The following is a 24,685-nucleotide window of genomic DNA, read 5'->3' on the forward strand; positions in this document are numbered from 1 at the left end:
ACTTGGAAAACTGTTCCAACTGTATTATCCAACAGAGTTAAAGATGACTAATAATTGGTATGGGATGTACACGAAAAAAGTTCCTAAATCTGATATGGGAATATCTTACTGACTTAAATATGGTTTTAAAAAGAAAAAAAAAGATTTTTTTACGTGTAAAATGTTGACTAATAAAGGATTTCTAATCTAATGAAACCTTTTAAGAGTCTGCCCTTATATAACCATGACTCCTTCAAATCAAGTCGTTAAGTCTCATTTCCAGAATAAGAACAGAATTATGCAGAATGGAACTCAACTTTTTTTTTTTATGTTTTTTCGAGATAGGGTTTCTTTGTAGCTTTGGAGCCTGTCCTGGAACTAGCTCACGTAGACCAGGCTGGCCTCGAACTCAAAGATGTGCTGCGATTAAAGGCGTGCGCCACCACCGCCCGGCGTAACTCAACCTTTTAACTCCTAGTACAATTAATGCATTCTTTTTATGGTTGAAGGAAGTTTAGTCCAGAAAATTAACCCCAAGGTCAAGCTGATAGAAATTAAAAGAGCATTAAGACACAAGTCTTCAACAGTTTGTTCTACTGCCTTCTCAGCGCAGGAAACTAGCAAACAATCCGCTGTCACTCAGAACAAATTGCTGTCGCGCCTCCCCCAGTGCTAAATCGTCCTTCCAACCTGCATAACTCAAAACCTGTCCAAACCTCCAGGTAGCGAATGATTACCCTGAAGCCAAACCCAGAGTTCCCATCTTCGCTGGCTTCCCTCTCCCGCCCCAAACCGCACTACCTCCGTGCGGGTCGCTAGGCAAATCCCCAGCGCTGCCCGAAGTCTCGCGGGTGTACAGCCGTTGCCCCGGCAACAAGCGGCCCGCTCCCCATGGAGGGCGTGCCTGCGGCCGCTGAATTACGGTGGCGTCTCCTCGGGCTCGGTCGTCTCCGGCGGTCTAGGGGGCGTCCTGAAGTACTCTCCCGGCAAGGGTGGAACGACCGAGGGGGCGAGGCGGGCGGCAGAGGCGCCGCTTAGGCAGGGGAACGCGAGCAATGCTCCCGGAGGCGCGGGGCGGCGCGGGGCCGGAGTGAGTGTGCGGGGGGCGGGTTCGGCGTGGCCCTGCGGTCCACCCCACCGAGAAGGCCTGGCGGGACCGCGCGCCTCCTCGTTCGCCGCCTCTGCAGGCACCCGGGGGCCGCAGGCTTCAAGCCCCCAGCGTCCGTGCAGGAGACGGCCGCCGGGTGCCTGCAGGCGGGTTGTCCCTGTTTCGAGCTGTCATCCGGGGCTGGAGCGTCAGCCTCCGCCCTGATGTGTCATCTAGAAACAGATTTCTTGGAGGTGGTTGTTGTTGTTTATGTTGAAGCTTGCGAGGCTTTCTGTGCGGTCAGCGCCCCCAAACACGCTCTTTTCTAAACAACTCAAACAAGGGTTGTGAAGTGTGATCAGTTGCGTGCCGTCCACGCTCCTGAACTTTTGTTTCTATAGGTAACATAAACCAGTAGTTGTGAAATTGGGAGATCCCTTTGGTAGCCTCCAGAGTGTAAAATCTTGGCAATGATTTTCGCTCATTCAGTTGCTTGGGAACAGGTTTGGCTGGAAGCAACAGTGTTCCTCTCCCAACAGAACCTTTTGATAGAACCTTTGATAGAATGCTAATAATGTAATTAAGTTAACTATACAGTAAATGATCAGAATTAAAGAGAAACTCAAGTGTTAGACACTGAAGCTTTTGAGTCATTGAAAGTTAAGGAGGAAGGGAAAAATTTAAACTATTGCTACATTATATTGCCTGACTAATCATACTTTTTCTTGCCTAATTTTAATGCCTGAAGATAATCCTGAATATACTATAGTTCTGTAGTGTTTAATTATAAATATAACGTGTAAATGGCTTGGCTATGTACCGTGAAAATTTTTCAACTAAATTATTTACATGATTTGTCTATTTTTAAAAAAGACTTCTTCAGTTTTATTTTTCTTCATAACAGGGTATAAATTTAGCTGGCCCTCTCCATCTCCTCCCAGATTCACCTTCCTGGTCCCTGTCCACTCATCTTTGGTCTTCATTTTGATTGTTTTATTTAATTAAAATATAGTTACCTTATTTACTCCCCTTCCAATATTCTCAGAACCATTGCCTCTCATTATTATCCTTATGTGTGTGTGTGTGTGCGAAGAAAACAGAGATGCCAACTGTAGGAGTCTGCTGAATGTTGCTCGTATGCATAGATTTATAGGACTGGCCATTTGGTGTTGTATAACCAGTTAGTGGGCTTGGGCTTGTCCTTATTGGGATACTGATAATTTCTTCAAATCTTTGAAATTGTAATTAATTTCCTGTCTCCTTATTAATTTAGATTTTAGAGCTCTGTCACTGTTAATTAAATACAGTTGAATGTGTTTGGAGTAGTCAGCTAATGTAGAACACCTAGGCTTAAGAGAAAAGCTGCCCAATAGTTTCCTTAGAACTTCTACAGCCTCCTCACATACTAAGTGAAAGTTCAAGGCAGACACTAGGAGAGATGTCAGAAGACTCAGAGGAGGAAGACTATTCAGACAGAAGTATCAGCGATTATGATGAATCGGTATGTCTTTCTTTACATAATTTGAGATAAAATGTATTGTAAAGCTTATATTCCCAATTAAAACATGGTAGAATTAATGTGATCTAAAACTAAACTAAAGGATGATGTCATTGTCTTGAAGGTTAGAAAAAAGCTTGACTGAAAAACTTATTGTGTAATATATCCCATCTAAAAAAATATCTTGAAGAGACTATCAACCTGAAAGTGTGGAGGGGAATGGGAAGGATTGGAGGGAGTGATTTTTCTTGAAAAAATACTTGGATAAGATGATTCAGGATTTTATTACAATTTATGTATGTATTTTTAGGGATTTTATTTTTCCAATCCATATCTACTTAATTCCTTGTGCTGATCATGTTACAGCGTACTATGCCCCATACTAGAACCACTGGGGTTCCAGCCAGTGATCACGTGCTTCACCACAGTACAGCAGTGTGGCTGGTAACAGAACAGGGAAGGGGGTAGAACTGAACTGAGAATGCGTGTCTGTTCCTGCAACCTTCTCTAAGATGTTCCCTTTTAAAGTATAAATTAGAATATGTTTAAAGTCCCAAAATCTTTCCAAAATGATAGACAGTTCTCTAAGTCCATACTTTTCTTTTTTCTTTTCTTTTTTTCTTGAGTTCTCATTCTCCAACTGTTTTCCCAGGTGATCCAGGAATATTTAAACTTTATTCCTTCTCTGCAGTCATTATTATGGTCATAACCTGTGGAAGAGGAGGGATAAAGATGCAAATTTTAAGGTTCCAGCGGATTGGAATTACTGCTTTGGAGTCAGAATATAAATCAAATAATCACTGGAGTCTTTCATTTATTAAAGATTAAAGACAATCCCAAGTATTGAAGTTGATGTTAAACAAAACTCCAGGTTTTGATATTATTGGTCCTTAAGTTTTAAAACTCTTTTGTTTCAGGATGAGGTTGCGTTTGTGAAATTTGTAAGCGATGATATTCATCGGTGTGCACTACTAGCAGGTTTGAGCCCATCTATTTGTACTTTCCTCCTTTCGCCGTGGAACCTTATAAGAAGTAGGATAAGGAAACTGAAAAAGCAATGTAGATTTAGTATAACAGTGATTATTCTGGTGGGCAGGGAGGAAGAAATACATCCACTTTGGGGTTTAAACTTTCAGGACTGTTTTAAGTAGACCTGGTTAATATTAGAAAGTAATGAATGAAATTAAATGGAAACCGTGATTATTTTGTGAAGAACTGTTTAACATAAGGAGTTACCTTTTCATTTTATTCAAAAATAGAAATGTTTTAAAGATATAAGATATAACAGGCATGATGTATTGGAAATGCATATTTACTTCAGTAATGTATAGTTGCATAAGTAGTTTTTAAAATTAGGTTATCCATTCGCAAGTATTTAGATATGTGTGTATGGGCATCTTGATGTATACTGAATTTTTTAATGTATACGTTTATAGTTGTACTGTCAAATTCTAAAATATTTCCAGTAAATATTTACATATATATCGCAGTCCAATACTGGTGTTAAAGCCAGTTTACTTGTCTTTTACCCCCATGCTGAAATCTTCACTTTAAGATAGGTACTCTTCTTAAGTTGGCATGTGTCATTACGTTTCTGTGTCTGTGACAATATCATGAGCAAAAGCAGCTTGGGAAGGAAAGGATTTGTTTCATCTTCTTACTCTCAGATCACACTCCATTACTAAGGGAAGTCAGGGAGGAACCCGAGGAACTGAGCTGGAGGCAGTAACCAAAGCAGAAGCCACGGAGGAATGCTGCTTACTTGCTTGCTGAATTTGCTTTCTTATACCATCCAGAACCACTTGCCCAGTGATGGCAACTCCACCAGTGACCTGGGCCCTCTCACATCAGTCATTAATCCAGAAATTTGCTCCACAGACTTGCCTCCTTACCAGTGTTGTGGAGGCATTTTCTCAGGGTTTCATCTTCCCAAATGTGTCTAGGTTTGTGTTGACTTGACAAAAACCAACCAGCATAGTATGTATCTTTCTCTATTTTTCTCTTTACAAGTGATGTATGTGTATATACATACATATGTAGTATATGTGCATATATATAAAGTGTGTATAGGTGTGTATATACATATTATACCTATATACATATACCTATACTAGTGGAAGTTGTATAGTGCTGTTCTGTGATGCTTCCCTGCGCCTGTTTGGATTTTTGTTTATTTTGGTTTGGTGTTTTAGCTTTACTGTTTAATAGAAAACAGGATATAACTCCTTGTTTTAACTGGTATATTGTTAGAGAAATTGAGAGTTATTTTACAGGCTTATTATCAATTATATTCCCTTTTATGAATTACCCATCCATGGTAATTCTTTGATTTTTGCTTATATTTCTTCCATCATTTAGAATTATTTTGATGTAGTTGAGTTTATCAGTATTCATTTATGGCTCTTTATTTTTATCTATTCAAATTACAAAGATTTTCTCTACCCCAAGGTCATGAGTATACTCATCAGAAAAATTCTTAAGTACTTGTCTATGTTAATCTGAATTTTGATAATATAGTTTTTCACATGAGTAGGTTTTATTTTTATTTCATAAATAGCTAGATTGTCACTTTGTAATCTGTGGCATTTATTGAAATTTATCGCTTTTAATCACTGATTTGAAATGTCACCTTTACTACATATTAGACATGTTAACTTCACCGTGTAATAAATCCCATCTTTCTATCCCTGGGCTCATGAGTCACTGTTAATGTTGTAAATCACAGCTTTAAATGGGATATTTTGGTAATACTGGAACAAGTATTTTTTCACTTTCTCTAATTGAGTCAACAGAAACAATCTGAATATCAAACAATAGGAAAATTATTTAAAAAAACACATCACATTGTGTTGAAAGTATATATTGTACTATGCTCGTAAGGATTGCTTTTATAAGTAAAGAAACATAATTAGTAAAGAGCCACAAGTGAATTCTAATAGCCATATAAAAATAAATCTAAAGGATCAGTGTAGATATTTATCTTTGATACATATTAAATAAAGTCACAGTCATATGTTTAACATGATCCTATTTGGGTAAAGCCAATTAAATTGTAACTTTGACACATTTAAGGAGATGATTTGGGCAACAACAGTGCATAAATTGGGTACTTAAAACCTGAAAGGGTTTGGAAACACTGTCAAGCCACACATAAAGGGAAGACTTCAAAAGTTACTTCCTAAGGAAAGCAAAGAGTTGATTGTTTAAAGTGAAGCTGAATTGTGATCCTGGTGGAAAGTCCCTGGAGGTTAGCTCCCAGGTCCTAGAGTCATATGAAAGAAGGGAGATAAACTTAGAAGGAATTGCACATCAAACAAATGCCATGCAATTACTGATAGAAGGGGTCACTGCATTGCCTGCTGAGGGAAGACCCATAATAACCATATGAACCACACTCCTGCGGCTGGCTCACACAGTGAAAAATTTGTGACTAAGAGAACACTAGCACCCTTTAGGAATACAGTTCCAGTAAGTGTGAAGTTATAGTTAGTGACTATATTTAACTCACTGGGCAAATAGTATGGTTAAGTCAAATACAGGGCTTTGAGAAATAGATCATTTGTTAAAAATATGAGGACCTGAGTTCAAGTCCTAGCAATGTCTGCACTTGCAGTCCCAGCAATGGAAAACTGTAGGGCTCACTGGAGAGTCAGTCCAGCCTAATTGGTAGGTTCTGGGCCAGGGAGAGACCCTGTCTCTGTGGAGGGGGACAGTGTTCCTAGGATGACACCAAAACAAAGGTTGTCCTCTGGGCTCCACAGGTTCTTGCACTCACATGTAAAAGTCAAATTTAGATGATCTGCTAGAGAAGCTGCAAGAAACAGACATTATGTAAGTATTGGTAAGAAATCATATATAGGTTAACATTTTTAGCTATTATGAAAATCAGTTGTCACAAAATTTCGTTTAGATATTTAGAATGTCATGATTATTAGTTAAAATGATATCTATAAAATACATAAATTAAGTAGATTAAAAGGAAAAGAAGAACTATGTGTAACAGGTAGGAATTGGGGATTTCTTTGTGGTTACTCATGACTGTATTTTAATCTTTCTTCAGCAGATTCTATTGGTGACCCATTCTTCCCTCGAACTACACAGATTTTATTTGAGTATCAGCTAGGAAGATGGGTACCACGCCTCCGTGAACCACGGGATTTATATGGTGTCTCTTCTTCTGGTCCACTGAGCCCAACACGGTGGCCATACCACTGTGAGGTCATTGATGAAAAAGTCCAGCATATTGGTATGTTTTTAGAGGTCTTGGGGGTTCAGAATTAGCAAACTTATTTTTATCATTTTGATATTAATGAAGAAACTAATGATGTTAACAGCTGCATTCCAGAAATATAACATAAGCTATGTGCATAAATAAAAATTTCCTATTTGCTATGCAGGTTTAAAAGTAGAATTAATTTTAAAATGTAGTCTATTTAATTAAAGCTTATCAAGAATATTTTACTATATTTTTACACAAAGTCACCCAAATCTGGTATGCATTTTATACTTATGGACATCACAGTTCAGATTATTCTCATTTCACTGTGCTTAAATAGAAGGATTTAAAATGTATACCAGAACTGGGCACAGTGATATACAGCACACAGGAGGCTGAGGCAGAGGATTGCAAGTTCAAGGCTACCCTGGGCTGTATATTCCCAGATCCTATTTCAAATAAACAAATGTCCCAGATCTATACCAGCTTTGAATAATTCCAAAAGATGTAATACCATAGTCAGCCATGCTGGGCTTCTGCCAGTGTCATAGAACTCTCTCATCCTGGCTCCCAGTCTCTTCTCACTGTATCTTTGCTGATGCTTGTCTTGTTGCTGTTTCTGTTCCTCTTTGATTGTCTAACTCCTTAAACCATTTTGTCTTTGCCTTTTTTCTTTTCCACTTTCTGTTTCTTTTCTTCAGTAGATAGGGATGAGCTATAGAAGACTTGTCTAAAGTGTATTTTTTTGTTTCTTTATGTGTGCATTCCCAAATTCATTTTCTACTGTCCTGGAAAGAGCTCATAGACTTAATGTCCATAGTCAATGACAATGAGATAAAGGCAGTCAAAAAACCCTCATTGCCCTGCAACTTCCCACTGCTATTTTCCTGTTGTTGATTGTAAAGTCCACATGTGCTATTACCATGTAGAAATCTAATAAAATATTTGTGAATGGATAAAATTAAAAGCTGTCTGTACTTATTACAGTGCCTACTGAAGTTAAATGCCACTCAGGAGTTTGTTTGTTTTAGTTTTTTTTTTTTTTTCAACACGGGGATTCTCTGTGTAGCCCTGACTATCCTGGAACTCAATCTGTAGACCAAACTGGCCTCAAAGTCAGAACTCAGAGAGAGAGCCTGTAAGTAGAGTTTTTCTGGGTCTCGACAGCCGTCCCTCAAATAACCACACAGAAACTTACTATTAATTGTAAATGCTCAGCCAATAGCTTAGGCTTGTCTCCATCCAGCTCTTAGAACTTAAACTAACCCATCTCTCTTTCTCTATGTGGTGTCCCAAGGTTCATTTACCTCATCTGCAAAATTCCCATGTTGCTTCTTCTGCATCTGGCTTGCGACTTTCCAGATGCCACCCTTCTTCCCAGCATTCTCTTTGCCCCAAAAATCCTGTCTAGCTGTCAACCAATCAACTTTTATTAACAATGAGATCAACACATTGTGAAAACGTTGTGTACAGAAGGATTATTCTACAGCATTTCCCCTCTTTTTGTTTAATTAAAAAGGAAGGTTTTAACCTTAATATAGTAAAACTATATATAACAGAAACAGGTATCAAGTAAGAATTACAATTAACAATATCCAGTCTATTTATATTTGGCAAAATTAGAGAAAATACTCTTATCTAAATTTTGTGAGTCTAAAGTTTTATACCTGATTTACCTTTTAACAAAACTAAAGAAAGCTATAAGTTTAACTATTTAGTCTTTAACTCAAAAGGATGTGATGTTACCCAGTGATAGGTATATCTGGCTGTAAAATATTTTGAGATTATTAGTTGGTTTTGGATTAAAGTAGATTCAATAATCTGCCCTTTTCATATTATTCCTATATAATGTCCCCCTTTTTTCCTTAAAAAATAAATCTTTGAATTTAACTCTTATTTAGCTTTTTTCTGACTATAACCAATAACAACTTGTAACCAGCCCTCCTTAAATGATAACAAACATCCATAACTGATCTTTCTGGAATGTAGGTGTTGTTTTCTCTAGACTGCTTCCTGGTGTCAGGGGGCATTGGCATTCTTGGGGACCCTGAGAAAATTCAGGATAATGGTTAAGTGTTAGTTGGAGTAGTCTATGGGGCTGGACCATCTCAGCCAGCAGCCTTAAAACTATTCTGGATACAAAACTCTGAGGAGACTGTAACAGAGGCATTTTGAGATTTTTGGATCCACCTGGGCCATTTGTTTTCATTGGTGTCTGGTCCCCTTACTCTCAAAATACATAAACTTTTAAAGGTAATATACATATCGGTATTAGTACAAGTATAAACTGTGCATTGTACACAAATTAGTCAAAGATTTTTTTGTTTTATGTTTGAGTAGGTAAAATATGTGTTATGCATTTTGTAGGGTTTTTTTTAGGTTTATTCTTTATGTTTGTAGCCAGGATTTTTGAGGGGAGGGTGTCTTCCTGATCAGACCTGATACATATCAACCTAGAATAAATTGACAGCTTCTCATTTCCAATAGAAACAAAGCATAACCTCTTCCCCAAAGTAACATATCTTTTAACTTCCATTTTGAAGTCAACAGTTTTAAAATATATGTGTTGGTTTAATTCATCAGCTTTCATAATCCAATGTGTAGATCCTCCCAGAGCCAGCTGCCAGGAGATGCGTCTCTGTACTACAGCTGGCATGAGAGACTTGAGACTAGGAAGCTGCATTTGGCTCCATTTTTGTGTGTTTAGAACCTTGGTCTCATTTGTTTGTTTGGTTTGGTTTTTTGAGACAGGGTTTCTCTATAACTTTGGAGCCTGTCCTGGAACTTGCTCTGTAGACAAGCTGACCTTGAACTCACAGAGATCCCTCTGCCTCTGCATCCCAGGTGCTGGGATTAAAGCCATGTGCCACCATCACCACCCATCTGTTTAGGACCTTTTTAAAGCTTTCTCAGGTTTTATGTGGATCTATATGGCCCGACAGTGGGTGCCATTTGAAGGTGGAGTTTTTCTTTGTTCTGGCAGCCACTCCCAAAAAACATACTCAGAGACATTATTAATTATAAATGCTCAGCCAATAGCTTAGGCTTATCTCCATCCAGCTCTTAGAACTTAAATTAACCCATTTCTATTAATCTTTATGCTGCCCCAAGGCTCATTTACCTCTTCTACGAAATTCCCATGTTGCTGCTTCTACATATGGCTCAACACTCCTCAGACTCCACCTTTCTTCCTAGCATTCTCTTTGCCCTGAAAATCCTGCCTAGTTTTTGGCCACTCAGCTTTTTATTAACAATAAGAACAACACATTTTCACAGTGTACAGAAGGATTATTCCACAGCATCTGTTGTCCCTGCATCCCAAGTACTGAAATTAAAGGTATGCATCACCACAATCCGGCAAGGAGTTCTTAAAAGCTAAATTTTATTCTTACATTATCTGGTTTTAGATAGATAGGTATCATAGCAAGATAGACAGTCAACAGATAGAGGACATAGAGAAGCAAAAAGGATAGTGGTTTTGCTTATAGAGAAGAAAGCCAAATTTTTTCTTTTCTCTCCCAAACCTATCTATATTTTTAAACACATTGTAACAAATTTAGAGTTTTTTTTTCCATCTTGACTTCCAAATTATAGGTCTAGAAATACACTAAGAATTCATGCTTACTACTATAAGCACCATTTATTTACAGAGATGACTTTAGTGTCTATTTTCCATGGTTTAAGGTATCTCCTGCTGACCACCACAACACACTAAATCTTAACTCTTCCTCAAGTCCTTCTTATGTCTTGCTTCTGTTTCATAATCTTTTTGTAGCTGTGTGAGTAAGAAGGGAATTGGAGCTGAGAAGGAACACCCTTCCTGCTTTTCCTGTGGCCTCTGTCTATGTTCTCTTCTGTGGGAGTGGTAAGAGACCCAAAGGGGAGAAGAAAGTAAATCCCCAGTACATCACTGATTTCCAGCTTGTCCCTGCCCCATGCTGATTCCGTTTAGTAAATATCTCTCCCCCAAGCTGGACAACTCACTTTTCCATCCTTGGTGCATCCTGTTCTTACACTTAATTTCCAACCTTCATTTAGTCCTTTGTGATTAGATTAACATCAGTGCCTCGGGATGGAAAAAAGTCTCTACACCCTGGTTACCTGATACACTCCCAGTTCTGTGCTTTCAGGTTAGAGCAGTCCTATTTCTGGCTTTTACTAATTCCAAATATATTTTCATACCAAACTCCCGTTTTTAAGAATAGTTCAATTCACTGGTGCCATTTTTTAGGCGTCTTACATGGCAAATAGACTTTGAGCTTTATGAGCCCAACTTCCACTATAAATGAAGATGCAAGCACTCCATGATGTAGGTCAGATGCAGCCGTTCTCAACATTGGTTTCCCAAGGACCCTGGAGTAATGATGGAAGCTTCACAGCTACTAGTGACACACTTCGTGCATGGTAGACTCATACTGGGTGAGAGCTTTGTTTGGGGCTGTGCCGTGTTCTTTGCTTCAGCCTGAGTCCTGTAACATTTGCGGGTTGTGCAGGTTATCAAGCTGCAACATCTAGTGCATCCTTTCTGTAGGAAACATTGGGAATCTACTCCCAACTGTCTTTAACAGCTTTTCCTACTTGCTATCATTTCAGAAAGTCTTTTCCAAAGTTTTGCACATTCCTTTGAGATTGCTTTTTTAAACAAGTTTAAGTACTTGACAGGACATATAAGACTAAACAGAGTTCCACTTGCAGATTGCTTTTATTCAAAGGTAGAGGAATGGTGTAGCAAAACAAAGAGGCTTCTGGCTAATGCTGGAGCCCAGAAGGCAGGCATCCTCCTGGTACAAGCTCCCCAGAGTCTCAATTCTCTCTCTCTCCTCTCTCTTCTCTCTTCTCTCTCCTCTCTCTCTCTCTCTCTCTCACACACACACACACACACTTCTGATTAAAACAACATGTATGCAGTGAATTGTTCTACCTCAGAAACTAAGGCAAATCAAAACAAAGTTTTGTGCCTCTCCTTTCATGTGGTTAAAACAGATTGTTTAAATGTACTGCCAAATGAAAGCCATCAGTTTATAAACTTTTTGGGGTTACCAGAGCAGTCTAAAACCTTAAACAGCTCATCTACTAATCTCACTGTCCTTTTCTTAGCCAAGAGTCGAAGTTAGACATCCAGTGTGCCATGTAGGTAAGATGGGACATTTCTCTAGCCCAGTTGTATACACAGTTGTCTATTGTGAAAGTCTTTCCATATTAGCTCGTATAGGCCAATCTTTTTATAATAGTTATGATAGATTTTGTAGGTAAAGGCTGCTTGTCCATTTCCCATCCTCCCAGACCCTAAATAATCACACAGAGACTATGTTAATTACAACACTGCTTAGCCAATCACTTAGGCATATTGCCAACTAGCTCCTATTTCTTAAACTAACTCATTTCCATTATTTTGTATTTTACTATAAGGCTTGTGGCTTACCAACAAGGTTCCAGGGGGTGGCTCCAGCAGCCATCTTTTTCCTTAGGCAGCTACATGGCATCTCTCTAACTCTGTCTACTTTCTCCCAGCATTTTAGTCTGTCCCCTGTTGCCCCCCCCCAATCTCTAATCTGCCTTGCCACAGGCCCAAGTAGCCTCTTTATTCATTAACCAATAAAAGCATGTACAAGGTAATTATTGTCCCTGTTACCCAGCTACAAACCTTGCAGCCTACAACAGAAACCTGCCTACAAGCTATACTGGTGCAGTCATAACACAGATGTTTATGGGAGTGACCAAGCACTTTTTTTTTTCGGGATGAGCACTTTTTTTATTTGATTTAAGGCCTACTCCTTGAATTGGAACCTATACCTGAAAGTACTAAAGTGGTAAGAACCTGAGACTAGATAGGTCCTGGGTCTAGGAGAAAACCTAATATTTTGTAGTTCTATAGAGACATATAAATGTTCCTATAACAAATGACTTCTAAAGACATACTTCTGTCATCAGAGCCTCACTTTGAAAATCCATGCAAAAAATTAGTAAGACATTACTTCATAGAAGTTAAACATACTGCCAGTAAACACTTAAAAAGATATTTGACATCCTAGCCATCAAGCAAATTGATGCTACACTGAGGTACCATTTTGGAGCCCACAAGACAACACAGTAAATGTACAGAGGACAGACCAATAGACTGTTCCACGGGAAGTGTATATGTGCATGTCCACATGGAATAACTCATTTTGCAGAGCTGTGGGAACACTTGTCTTTTGGGAAAGTCGCTGTCATATCTGTAAAAACTTTGTGAGACCATAATACTCCCTTCAAAATAGGATGTATTCCCAAAACACCTCAGCAGTATAACTTCTTCTACACAGGCAACAGAATGACCTTTCCATTCCCCCACACCATGAGGCCGTAGAGCGATAGTATTCACTCTTTGTTCTAACAGTTACATTTATGTAGAGTCAGTCCCACAAAATTACTTACTAACAGACAACATTGAAATTTCTATAGAAGACAGGTACTGAGCAGGAAGATAGTATGCCCTGCCTTTACAAGACACAGGTCTGGACAGGGGTAAAGTCCAGGTTCAGGGACATTTAGTAACTTTATCTAATGGTTTGGAATGTCAGGTATTTCCCCTTGGATGCTGGCCCATTCCTGGATGGTGTCACCTGTTCCAGAGCACTGCTTTGTCAGGTTCTACCTGCCCCTTTTTATGATCATAAAATGCGTGTTATATCATTGTTTTACCTATAGGATTCTCCAACGATGTCTATAAGAACTAAAACCCTCGTGGAGATTACCCCGTATGCTTCTTCTTCCTCTTCTTGCTGTTTCTTCGTACAAAGGAATAAAGAACATGTAGCAGTAACATACGTGAATGATTTATTCCAATTAGCCAGTTTTTACCTGCATAGCAAATCTTTCTATACCCTGAGAGGTTTAATGGGCTTAACCCCAAAATAAACCTCGATAATACCACTTTATAGGAACAAGGATGACTAGGACTATAAAGTCAGATACAGCAAATGGTGAGGATGCAGAGACACTGGAGGCATGATACGCTGGAGAGAACATAAAGCTGTGCAGTCAGCGTTTTTCACTCCTAAGTACACCCAGGAGAAATGAAAATGTCTCCAAACAAAAACTCACGAATGTCAATAACAGTGTTATTCATAATAGCCAAAATATGAACACAATCTAGATGTCCATAAAGAGATAAACATGGTGCAGCTATGTAATGAAATATCAATAGCCATAAAAAGAATGAAGTATTAAACACATGCTACAAGATGAATGAACCTTACAAACATGCTGAGAAGTCAGACAAAAAAGGATAAATGCCATGTGTTTATCATATTGATAACTACCTTAATTGTCATCATAGAACGTCATCTAGTATATGATGGAAGCAGATGCAGAGATCCACAGAAACACTGGGACGAACTCCTGGAGTCCAGCCATAGAGAGGGAGGAGCGATATTATGAGCAAAGGGGCCAAGACCATCATAGGGAAACCCACAGAAACTACTGACCTGAGTTATTGGGACTGACAACTGGAGAACCTGAATAAACCCAAACTAGGCCCTCTGAATGTGGGTGACAATTGTATGGCTTGGTCAGTTTTGTGGGGCCACTAGCAGTGGAACCAGTATCCCTAGTGCATGAACTGGCTCTTTGGAGCCCATTCCCTATGGAGGGATACCTTGCTCAACCTAGATACAGGGGGAGGGCCTTGGCCCTGCCTCAAAATGATGTGTCAGACTTTGCTGATGCCCCATGGGAAGCCTTACCCTCTCTGAGGAGTGAGGGGCGTGGGGTGGTGAGAAGATGGGGGAGCAGGAGGACATAAGTGAGAAAGAACTGGGATTGGTATGTAAAATAAGATTGTCTTAAAAATAAAATATATGACTGTATTTGTGTGGAATGAGAATTTGTAGATACATAGAAACAAAATAACACAGGGCAGATGAGATGACTCAGTGTATAAAGGCACTTGCTGCCACACCCAGAAACGTGAGTTCAGTCCCCAGAACCCATGTTGTGGAAGGTGAGTGCTGATTCCCACAAGCTGTCCTCTGACCTCATGCATGTAGGATATGTGTGTCCACATACACACAAAATAAGTAAACAATGTAAATGGTTGCCCTCTATGCAAAGGTTGTATATTCTGTTCCCTTTCCCAGGTGTACGGGGTGTTCTAGATTGTGTATCTTGTTTTATAGATAAAAGATAGATGACTCTTGATGGAGTTTTGTTAGAAGTTAGTGGAGGAAAAGCCCAGATATAACCTGTGTCCTATATCTTTCCTCCCTGAGAAGGAGCTTCACACACGATTTATGCTAACAGTCTGTGAGGTCGACAGCATCTTAGACAGGTACTCAGGTCTGTTTTTGTCTTTCAGATGCCCACCTGTCTTGCCCCGTATTTTGAAGTACCTAGATAGCCTGCAATTTCAATACTGTAGTAGATTCAATAAAATATTTTGGAATTCATCCAGTTTGGGATTCTTTTTTATTATTATTATTATAAGGGTGAGGATAATATTGTCTTTATTCTGCACATCTCTTAGGTGAAATTGAAAGTACGACTGTACTTTTCAGAAACATCAGTCATGTAAGACTGAAAAACTATTCCAGATGGAAAGAGGCTAAATACATAATTTGACATCCAATATGGTAGCACATACCTGTAATTGCAGCATCAGGAGATGAGATAGGAAGATCCCTAAGTTCAAGGTCAGCCCTGATGTTGACTGAGTTTTCTGTTCCCGCAGTTGTTAAGTCCCAAAGAAATCTCACTGAGGTCTACATTAGTTGTAAACTGTAGGCCTAGTACCTCAGACCTCTTATTAATTCTTACAACTTATGTCAGCCCATTATTCTTGTCTGTGTTACCCATGTGGCTCGGTACCTTATTCAGCAAGGCAGTCACATTTTGCTTCTTCTGTGTCTGGGTCATGACTACAGACTGAAGCCTCCTTCTTCCCAGAATTCTAGTTGCCCTGCCTCTGCTTCCTGCCTGGAATCAGCATTTTATTAAAAATAATACAAGTGACAGGATAAAAGACCATTGTTCCACAGCACTTCCCCCTCCCTTTAAAAAAAAGTACTCTGAATCTAATATCCTTTGTTTAGCTTTTCTCCTGACCATTATCCATAACAACTTGTAACCAACGTTCTAAACAGAGGAAAATTATGCATAGTCCATTTTTGGGGAATGGGGGCATAGTTTTCCAGGTTGCTTCCTGCTGACTAGGGACATTGATAATCTGATGGGGACCTAAAGAAAATTTAGAATTATGATCAAGTCATTATTGGAGTGTCCTATGAGGCTTGATCATCTCAGGCAGCACTCTTGAATCTGTTCTGGATGTAGAACTCAGACATCTGGGCCATCCGTTCCTATTGGAGATTTCTCAGGGGGTCTTCCTTGATCAAACCTTCCTTGATCAATACCTATCTTGGATTAAGTCACCAGCATTTATAAACAAATATCTTTTAGCAGCTGTTGCTCCTTCCTCAGCATTCAAACAATTCAAAGAGAACATAATAACATACAGTATTCAGACTCTGTGTATTTTTCATCTTTACGTGGCTTTATTTTAACCTCTTCTATATTTTTAACTTTTGGCTTTTTGAGACAGGGCTTCTCTGTGTATCTTTAGCTGTCCTGGAACTCCCTCTGTAGACCAGGCGGTCCTTGAACTCACAGAGATCTGCCTGCCTCTGTCTCCCAAGGGCTGAGATTAAAGATGTGTGTCACCACAGCCAACCACTCTCTTTTTTATTTTAAGGACTTTATCCTTTTTTTCTTTTCTCTCCCAAGCCTACATATATTTTTAACACACTGTAAACTGTTTAGAGGTTTTCTTGTCTTTGAATCTCTCTTTATTGTATATCTCTCTTTTCCTGACCATATGAGTCTTTAATTTGCTAAGCAATATGGCTAGAGTTAAAGCCATGGCTTTGATGGCTAGATCCACCCCATTTTTTAGCTTTCTGAGAGTCTAGCTTCAGTGTGGAGGTACTGGCCAGAGCCATGTTTATTGCCACAATTGTATGGAGTTTCAAGGTCCTGTCACCACCAAGAAGCATGCTGTAGGCTATTCATAAACACCATTTAAATGTTTTGTGGCAGAGCCTCTTAAAAGAGCTGCAAGGTTTTGCAGCTAAAGCTGAGTCAGGAAGCTTCTCTTAAATGAGAGTGCTTGCCTCTTGCAAGCAGAGCCCACCTGAGAAAAATGCTTGTTATCAATAAGCTGTGCTTAATTCTATTCTTTTCTGTCTAGAATTACTTCCCAAGCTCACTCAGGCTTTGTGTGGATGCAGTTGTCCACACAATGGGCCCAGTTTGTTGCATGAAGGCTGCTTGGTAGTTCTAGGATGCCTGGCCGCCTGGCTAACTAGTTCCCAGCTGCCCAGAACATAAATAATCACATAGAAACTGTATTCATTAAATCACTATTTGGCCCTGAGCTCTAGCTTCTTATTGGCTAATTCTTACATCTTAGTTTAACCCATCTCCATTAATCTGTTTATCGCCATGTGGCAGTGGCTTACCGGCTAAGTTTCAGCATGTCTGACTCTGGCGGCAACTCAATGGTGGCTCTCTGACTCTGCCCTGCTTCCTCCCAGCATTCAGTTTAGTTCTCCCCACCTAACTCTGTTCTACCCTATCAGGTCAAGCCACTTTCTTTATCCATTAACCAATAAAAGCAACACATAGACAGACTTCCCACACCATCCTGAGATACAGAATGAGAATGTATTTCAAAAAATTAAAGGTACAAATAAAAACAGAATTGTGTGCAATTTTAAAGTAGATCATTTTACTACTGATACAACTGGTAGAGCCTCTGTTGGAATCTTAGGGTTAGACAGCAGTAACAGACCAAAATTATGATCTTGATGGGTATATTAATGGTTGTATGGGAGAATTTCTTCTTTGTCAGGAACATGCAAGTGTTTGGAAAGGATTTAGTACTGTATTGCTAAAGTATTTTAGGAGAACAATTTTTGTTTACTGTTGCTTGCTTTCCACATATATCCAATTGTTTCTAAATAAGTTAGAAAACAACATACCTAGAAATAAATCTAACAAAGGACATAGAAGTCTTATGTATAACCATAAGACATTAACAGTAGCAATTTTTTAAGAGTTATGTAAATAGAGGGCATTTACAGAGAGGAAATGCCCAACTGAGCCTGGAAAGACTCTCCTAATGCAAATGGCACCTCAGCATGGACTTATGAACCAGATAGAAGAAAGGAGCAGCATGCTGAGCACCAGCATCCCTTCTCTGGTCCCTGACTCTCGATGATGTGATATGATGGGACCTGACTTGTTCTGTTGTGCCTTCCCTGCCATTATGGATGAACCCACTGAAACCACGAACAAAAACAAATGCTCCTTTAAGTTTGTCAGTTGTTTGATCGCAGAAACTAAAAGTAACTAATATAAGGGGAGATAGTAGAGTCATGTTTTGGAAGGCTCATTCTTTAAAGACATAAATTATCCCCAAACTAATCTACAGATTTGGTGTAATCCCAACAACAATTGGAACTGGAAGTTTTGTGGAAGTCTTAAGAATATTCACCCTTCCTGGGGAGAGAAGAAACAAATCTGTTTACCAGTTTAAGGGAGGACCAAGCAAAAGGCTGAAAACAGAAGAAGCAGAAAGTACAAAATGGAATGAGCAAGACACTTAGAGAAGGGGTAAAATAGCATGGAGGACTCAAGAGAACTAGAAACTTGACTGTAGAGCTTGTCAGCATAAAATAACTGCCGCTGAACTGGACAGTAATTAGCACAAGGTGCACATCCAGTCATGAGTTCTGATCCAGTGTGACAATGTTATTGCTTGTGATGAATCCTTGATAAAAAAAAAAAACTAGCCCTCTGTAAAACGTTGACTTTTAGGCTGCATATATATCAATGAGTAATTTGAAAGCATATATTAAAATTTATTTTGAAGTTATATTCAATTACTTCTCCCCTCTTTTTTTTTTTTTAGAGTGGACTCCTTTTTTTCCTGAGCCGATATATGTCCCAACGGGCATGGAAATAGAACCTGTTTACCCAAACTCCAAGGAAGATACTGTGGTTTATCTAGCTGAAGACAGTGGGTATATTTAACACACTGATGTAAAATATAACTGGATGTCTGGTTTAATGTCTTAGACCTTTTTGTTGTTTGTAGAGGGAACTTCAAATTACTCGGAAGTCCCTGTTGTCTTAATAACGCATGACTACATATTCAGATGTTTAGTGCTGATTCTGTTTTCGCAGACATATTTTAAATATGCTATCCATTAAATGGAAAGTTCCTTAGAGACTGAAATATATTTTGTTTGTTTTCAAATATGAATCTAGTGATATCCGCAAAGTCATTATTCCCTCTATCTGCAGTTTGTAAAAATCAGTCAAGTGATTTTCTGTTAATTTCATCTCTGTTTGGTGAATTTTTTTTAATGTTACCGTCTTTGAAAGAAAAGAAAATAGTCCATATTGCAAATAAGATCCAAAGTTACATTCTAGGAAAGTGTTTTTAATGTTTGAGAGCTCTACAAATGCAGACGTCTTGTCTGCCTTTAAGATAATGCATGCTGGTAACTCAACAGAAATCTGGGTCAATGTCCTAATTATGGGACTCTTATGAAATTTCCTCATCAGAGTTTGATATCTTATTGTTTCTATATATTAAAGTAGCTTCCAGAGAGCATACATATTGAGAAAGCAAGCATGCTAAAGAAAAATTCAGAATGGCTGTTTGTCTGCAGTGACAGTCCCAGAAATCATGTACTCACATGTATACAAACACTGAAGTGATAAGCACTTCTCAAATTTTAAACTTTCGTTTTCAAATATTTGCATAACTAACCTATGATCTTTCACACATAACTGAAATGAGGTAACTAGAAAACTTAAGTGGTTTAGGTCAATAAGGAGGTTAGGTTAGGTTAGTCGGAGTTTACCTGAAGAAACTTAATGAATTTACAACAGAGCAGATAGAGCTGAAGGAGACAACAGGAGGCTATCAACAGAAAATGGCCTGTCTCCAGAAAGTGGGATGGTCTCTAGACCTACAGCCGGTAACTAAGTGAGAAGTCAACTCCTAAGCCACTGTGGCTTCCAGTAGAGAACACAGTGGGCGATAGCCAAATGTTACTCTCTCCTACCTTCCCAAGTTCTACAGAGCTTTCTGCTGTCCTCAGCAGAGGCTCAGAGACCCTCTCAGACAGTCCCTGAAGATCAGGATACCCAGAAGTGTAGTGATGGGAGCGGCAGGCTGCGGCCTGGCTCCCAGTTAGCTTTACCCAAAATAATTACATGGAAACTGTATTCATTTAAACACTGCTTGTCCCATTAGCTCTAACCTCTTACTGGCTAACTCTCACATCTTGATTAACCCATTTCTATTAATGTGTGTAGTCCCACAAGGAGGTGGCTTACCGGGAAGATTCTAACCTGCATCCATCTCGGAGAGGAGAGCTATGGCGTCTGACTCACTTCCCTTCTTCCCAGCATTCTGTTCTGTCTACTCCACCCACCTATGTTCTGACCTATCAGGCCAAGCAGTTTCTTTATTAATTAACCAATCAAAGCAACAGACAGATAGAAGACCCACCTACATCACAGAAGCACGTAAAGGAGAAAAATGTGCTGTGGGAAGAGAGTAGAGGATGGGCCTGAGGGAAAAACCATGTGCATTGCTGTTTGAAAACCACCTCACCTGATTGTAGCATTGGCTTTGGCGGTTGTGAAGATCTGCCTTTAAATGGTTTGAAAGGAAAGCAGTGGAAATAAGATTTGAAGATGAAAACTTTCAACCATACTTTCATCAGCATATAAAAGATCATTCTAAATTACTTATGTTTCTCCATGTTTTGTTAATAATGAAAACAACAGAAAAGGGTTTCAATATGTTAAGATATAAATTAAGTACCAATGAACACTAAAGGTTTTGAGAAAGCTGTAATCCTCCAATAGGATGTGGAAGACGAGGACACTGTGTGATATGATTAGCAGGGTGTTAAATCAAGGTGAAATAGGCTGAGTTTACATTTTTTGGAACCCCAGAGAATTCTTATTTGTCTACCTGCTGGTGAGTTCCCAAATATTCTGCTGAGCAAGTGTTGCTCTGATTTCTGTCAGTGATCCTAAGCTCCCTGGAGATAAACTCACAAAGCAAGCATGCCTTTATGTCTGGCTGCTCTGCCTCAGGGCTCTGTTCTTCAAATCCACTGTGCTACTGATGCTTTCATACGCCAAGTAATTCACCCTTCTATAACTACATAACAACTTACTCTCTTTTTATGTTCATGATCTATTTTGAATAATTTTTTGATGCATGGCTTGGAATATAAAAGTTAAGGTTTATTTTCCTACACACCTGTTTTTGAAACTATTTTACCCTGAAGTATTGAAAAGACTATCCTATCCTCCATGGAAGTGTCTAGCTACCTTAGTGAAATGTCGGTTCACAGTATACATGTCAGTCTGTTTCTAGACAGTATGTTCTGTGGTGGTGTATTAATGAGTGTGCTAATACCACACTGGTGGTGTAGCTTTATTCATAGCTGGATACTTTGATACAAAAAAAATAGCCATTTGAGCTTTTTTATTAGTATTTATATTGTATATCTTTTTCCACCATTTAAAATGTTTGTTTTGTTTTTGGTTATGTGAGGCAGGGTCTTACTGGGTAACACTGGCTAGCCCAGGACTCACTATGTAGACCAGGCTGGCCTCAAACTCATAGATTCACCTGCCTCTGCTTCCCAAGTGCTGGGATCAAAGGTGTGGGCCATCATACTTGGCCACATCATTTAGTTTTTAATCTGTTTTGTTCATTTTTTAAAATAGGTACTTACAACATATAGCTGTGCTTGGCTTTTTATATAGTTTGAAGATATGTTTTTAAACTATGCTAATCAATATAAGTTTTGATGCAATTGGATTCAATACTTACCATCCTGCTGTGTTGTGTTTTTGTTTTCACTTGTTTTAGGTTTTTGTGTGGTTGCCTTAGGTTTTTTAGCATATGTCTTTATAAAAGATTCTCCTTGCAGCTGGGTGTTGGAGGCACATGCCTGTATTTTAATACTCAGGAAACTGAGTCAGAGGATCACAAATTCAATGCCAGCCTGATATACATAGGGAAAATTTTTCTCAAAAGGAGATTAACTGGGGATGGAGAGATGGCTCAGTAGTTAAGAGCACTTTCTGCTCTTGTCCAGGATCCCAGTTAAGTTTCCAGAGCCCACACTGGATAGCCAACAACCATCTGTAACTCCAGTTCCAAGGGATGCAACACCCTCTTCTGACCTCCAGGGACACTAGACACGCACATAGTGTGCATACATACGTACAGGCACTCAAATACATATATATGTGTGTGTGTGTGTATTTATGTATGTATGTATTTATATGTTATATCTTTTTAAAATTAATAATTTTAAAATAATTATAAAAATTACTTTTAAATAACCCGATGTCATTTCATATATAATACAAAAATCTTGTAAAAATGTATTTTCAATTTCCTTTTTATCATAATTTCAAATGTATTTTAACTTTTCCATGTGCTAAAACAGTTACTGTTCCCTTCATTAGTAATCTTTTTTTTTATTGAGAATAAGAAAAAAAAAGTTTCCGCGTCCTCCCAGCCTCCCATTTCCCTCCCCCTCCCCCCATCCTTCTCCCCCTCCCCCCACTCCTCTCCCCTTCCCTCTCTAATCCAAAGAGTATTCTTGGTTCCCTGCCCTGTGGAAAGTCCAAGGTCCTCCCCCCTCCGTCCATGTCTAGGAAGGTGAACATCCAAGCTGGCTAGGCTCCCACCAAGCCGGAACATGAAGTAGGATCAGAACCCCTTGCCATTGACCTTGGCTTCTCATCAGTCCTCATTGTTCGCCATGATCAGAGAGTCCGGTTTTATCCCATGCTTTTTCAGTCACAGTCCAGCTGGCCTTGGTGAGCTCCCAATAGATCAGCCCCACTGTCTCAGTGGGTGGGTGCACCCCCCGTGGTCCTGACATCCTTGCTCGTGTTCTCCCTCCATCTGCTCCTCATTGGGACCTTGGGAGCTCAGTCCAGTGCTCCAGTGTGGGTCTCTGTCTCTATCTCCATCCATCACCAGATGAAGGTTCTATGGTGATATGGAAGATATTCGTCAGTATTGCTATAGGATAGGGTCATTTCAGGTTCCCTATCCTCAGCTTCCCAAGGGACTAACTGGGGACATCGCCTTGGGCTCCTGGGAGCCACTCTAGGTTCAAGTCTCTTGCCAACACTAAGGTGGCTCCCTTAACTAAGATATGTGCTTCCCTGCTCCCCTATCCAACCTTCCTTTATCCCAATCTTCCTGTTTCCCCAAGTTCCCCCAATCCTCCCCTTCTCACTTTTCTCTCCCCGTCCCCCCTTATCCCCAACCCACCCCACCCCCAAGATCCCAATTTTCTCCCCGGCAACTTTATCTACTTCCCTTAGCCAAGAGGATAACTATATGTTTTTTCTTGGGTTCACCTTCTTCTTTAGCTTCTTTAGGTTCACCAGGTATACACTCCGTGACCTTTATTTATGGCTAGAAACCAATTATGAGTGAATACATCCCATGTTCATCTTTTTGGGTCTGGGTTACCTCGCTCAGGATAGTGTTTTCTATTTCCATCCATTTGCATGCAAAATTCGAGAAGTCATTGTTTTTTACCGCAGCATAATACTCTAATGTGTATATATTCCACACTTTCTTCATCCATTCTTCCATTGAAGGGCATCTAGGTTGTTTCCAGGTTCTGGCTATTACAAATAATGCTGCTATGAACATAGTTGAACAAATGCTTTTGTCATATGATAGGGCATCTCTTGGGTATATTCCCAAGAGTGGTATTGCTGGGTCCAGGGGTAGGTTGATCCCGAATTTCCTGAGAAACCGAAACACTGATTTCCAAAGTGGTTGCACAAGATTGCATTCCCACCAGCAATGGATGAGGGTACCCCTTCCTCCACAGCCTCTCCAGCAAAGGCTATCATCGGTGCTTTTGATTTTAGCCATTCTGACAGGTGTGAGATGATATCTCAAAGTTGTTTTGATTTGCATTTCCCTGATTGCTAATGAGGTTGAGCATGACCTTAGGTGTCTTTTGGCCATTTGAACTTCTTCTTTTGAGAATTCTCTGTTCAGTTCAGTGCCCCATTTTTTAATTGGGTTAATTAGCATTTTAGAGTCTAGTTTCTTGAGTTCTCTATATATTTTGGAGATCAGACCTTTGTCTGTTGCGGGGTTGGTGAAGATCTTCTCCCAGTCAGTAGGTTGCCTTTTTGTCTTAGTGACAGTGTCCTTTGCTTTACAGAAGCTTCTCAGCTTTAGTAGGTCCCATTTATTCAATGTTGTCCTTAGTGTCTGTGCTGCTGGGGTTATACTTAAGAAGCGATCTCCTGTGCCCATCTGTTGTAGGGTACTTCCCACTTTCTCTTCTATCAGGTTCAGTGTGTTCGGACTGATATTGAGGTCTTTGATCCATTTGGACTTGAGTTTTGTGCAAGGTGATAGATATGGGTCTAATTTCAATCTTCTACAGGTTGACATCCAGTTGTGCCAGCACCATTTGTTGAAGATGCTTTCTTTCTTCCATTGTATACTTTTAGCTCCTTTGTCGAAAATGAGGTGTTCATAGGTTTGGGGATTAAATTCCGGGTCTTCTATGCGATTCCATTGGTCGACTTCTCTGTTTTTATGCCAATACCACACTGTTTTCATTACTGTAGCTCTGTGATAGAGTTTGAAGTCAGGGATGGTAATGCCTCCAGAAGATCCTTTATTGTATAGGATTGTTTTGGCTATCCTGGGTTTTTTATTTTTCCATATAAAATTGATTATTGTCCTCTCAAGATCCGTGAAGAATTTTGATGGGACCTTGATAGGAATTGCATTGAATCTATAAATTGCCTTTGGTAGAATTGCCATTTTTAC

The 24,685-nt window shown here is 39.4% G+C and overlaps 1 protein-coding gene across 8 annotated transcripts in view; it reads left to right on the plus strand.

Moving 5' to 3' along the window:
- The first annotated feature begins 888 nt into the window (after window positions 1–888).
- Window positions 889–24,685, plus strand: part of Agbl3 (AGBL carboxypeptidase 3) — an 87,305-nt gene continuing 63,508 nt past the window's right edge. For 4 of the 8 annotated variants that reach the window (XR_007592837.1, XM_050148010.1, XM_050148012.1 and 1 more), the window contains exons 1-4: window positions 889–2,567; window positions 3,482–3,542; window positions 6,625–6,810; window positions 18,728–18,835. Coding sequence is in view for 6 of the 8 variants with exons in the window: in XM_050148010.1 (XP_050003967.1) it covers window positions 2,505–2,567; window positions 3,482–3,542; window positions 6,625–6,810; window positions 18,728–18,835 (418 nt within the window). In the remaining 2 variants the exon portion in view is untranslated. Of the gene's footprint in view, window positions 2,568–3,481; window positions 3,543–6,624; window positions 6,811–13,467; window positions 15,149–18,727; window positions 18,836–24,685 lie in introns of those variants that run through there. The other 4 variants (XR_007592838.1, XM_050148011.1, XM_050148016.1 and 1 more) reach the window with 4 other exon arrangements.

Source organism: Alexandromys fortis, unplaced genomic scaffold, assembly GCF_014885135.2.
Source record: "Alexandromys fortis isolate MF-2015 unplaced genomic scaffold, M_Fortis_MF-2015_v1.1 scaffold_57, whole genome shotgun sequence".
NCBI classification, from domain to species: domain Eukaryota; kingdom Metazoa; phylum Chordata; class Mammalia; order Rodentia; family Cricetidae; genus Alexandromys; species Alexandromys fortis.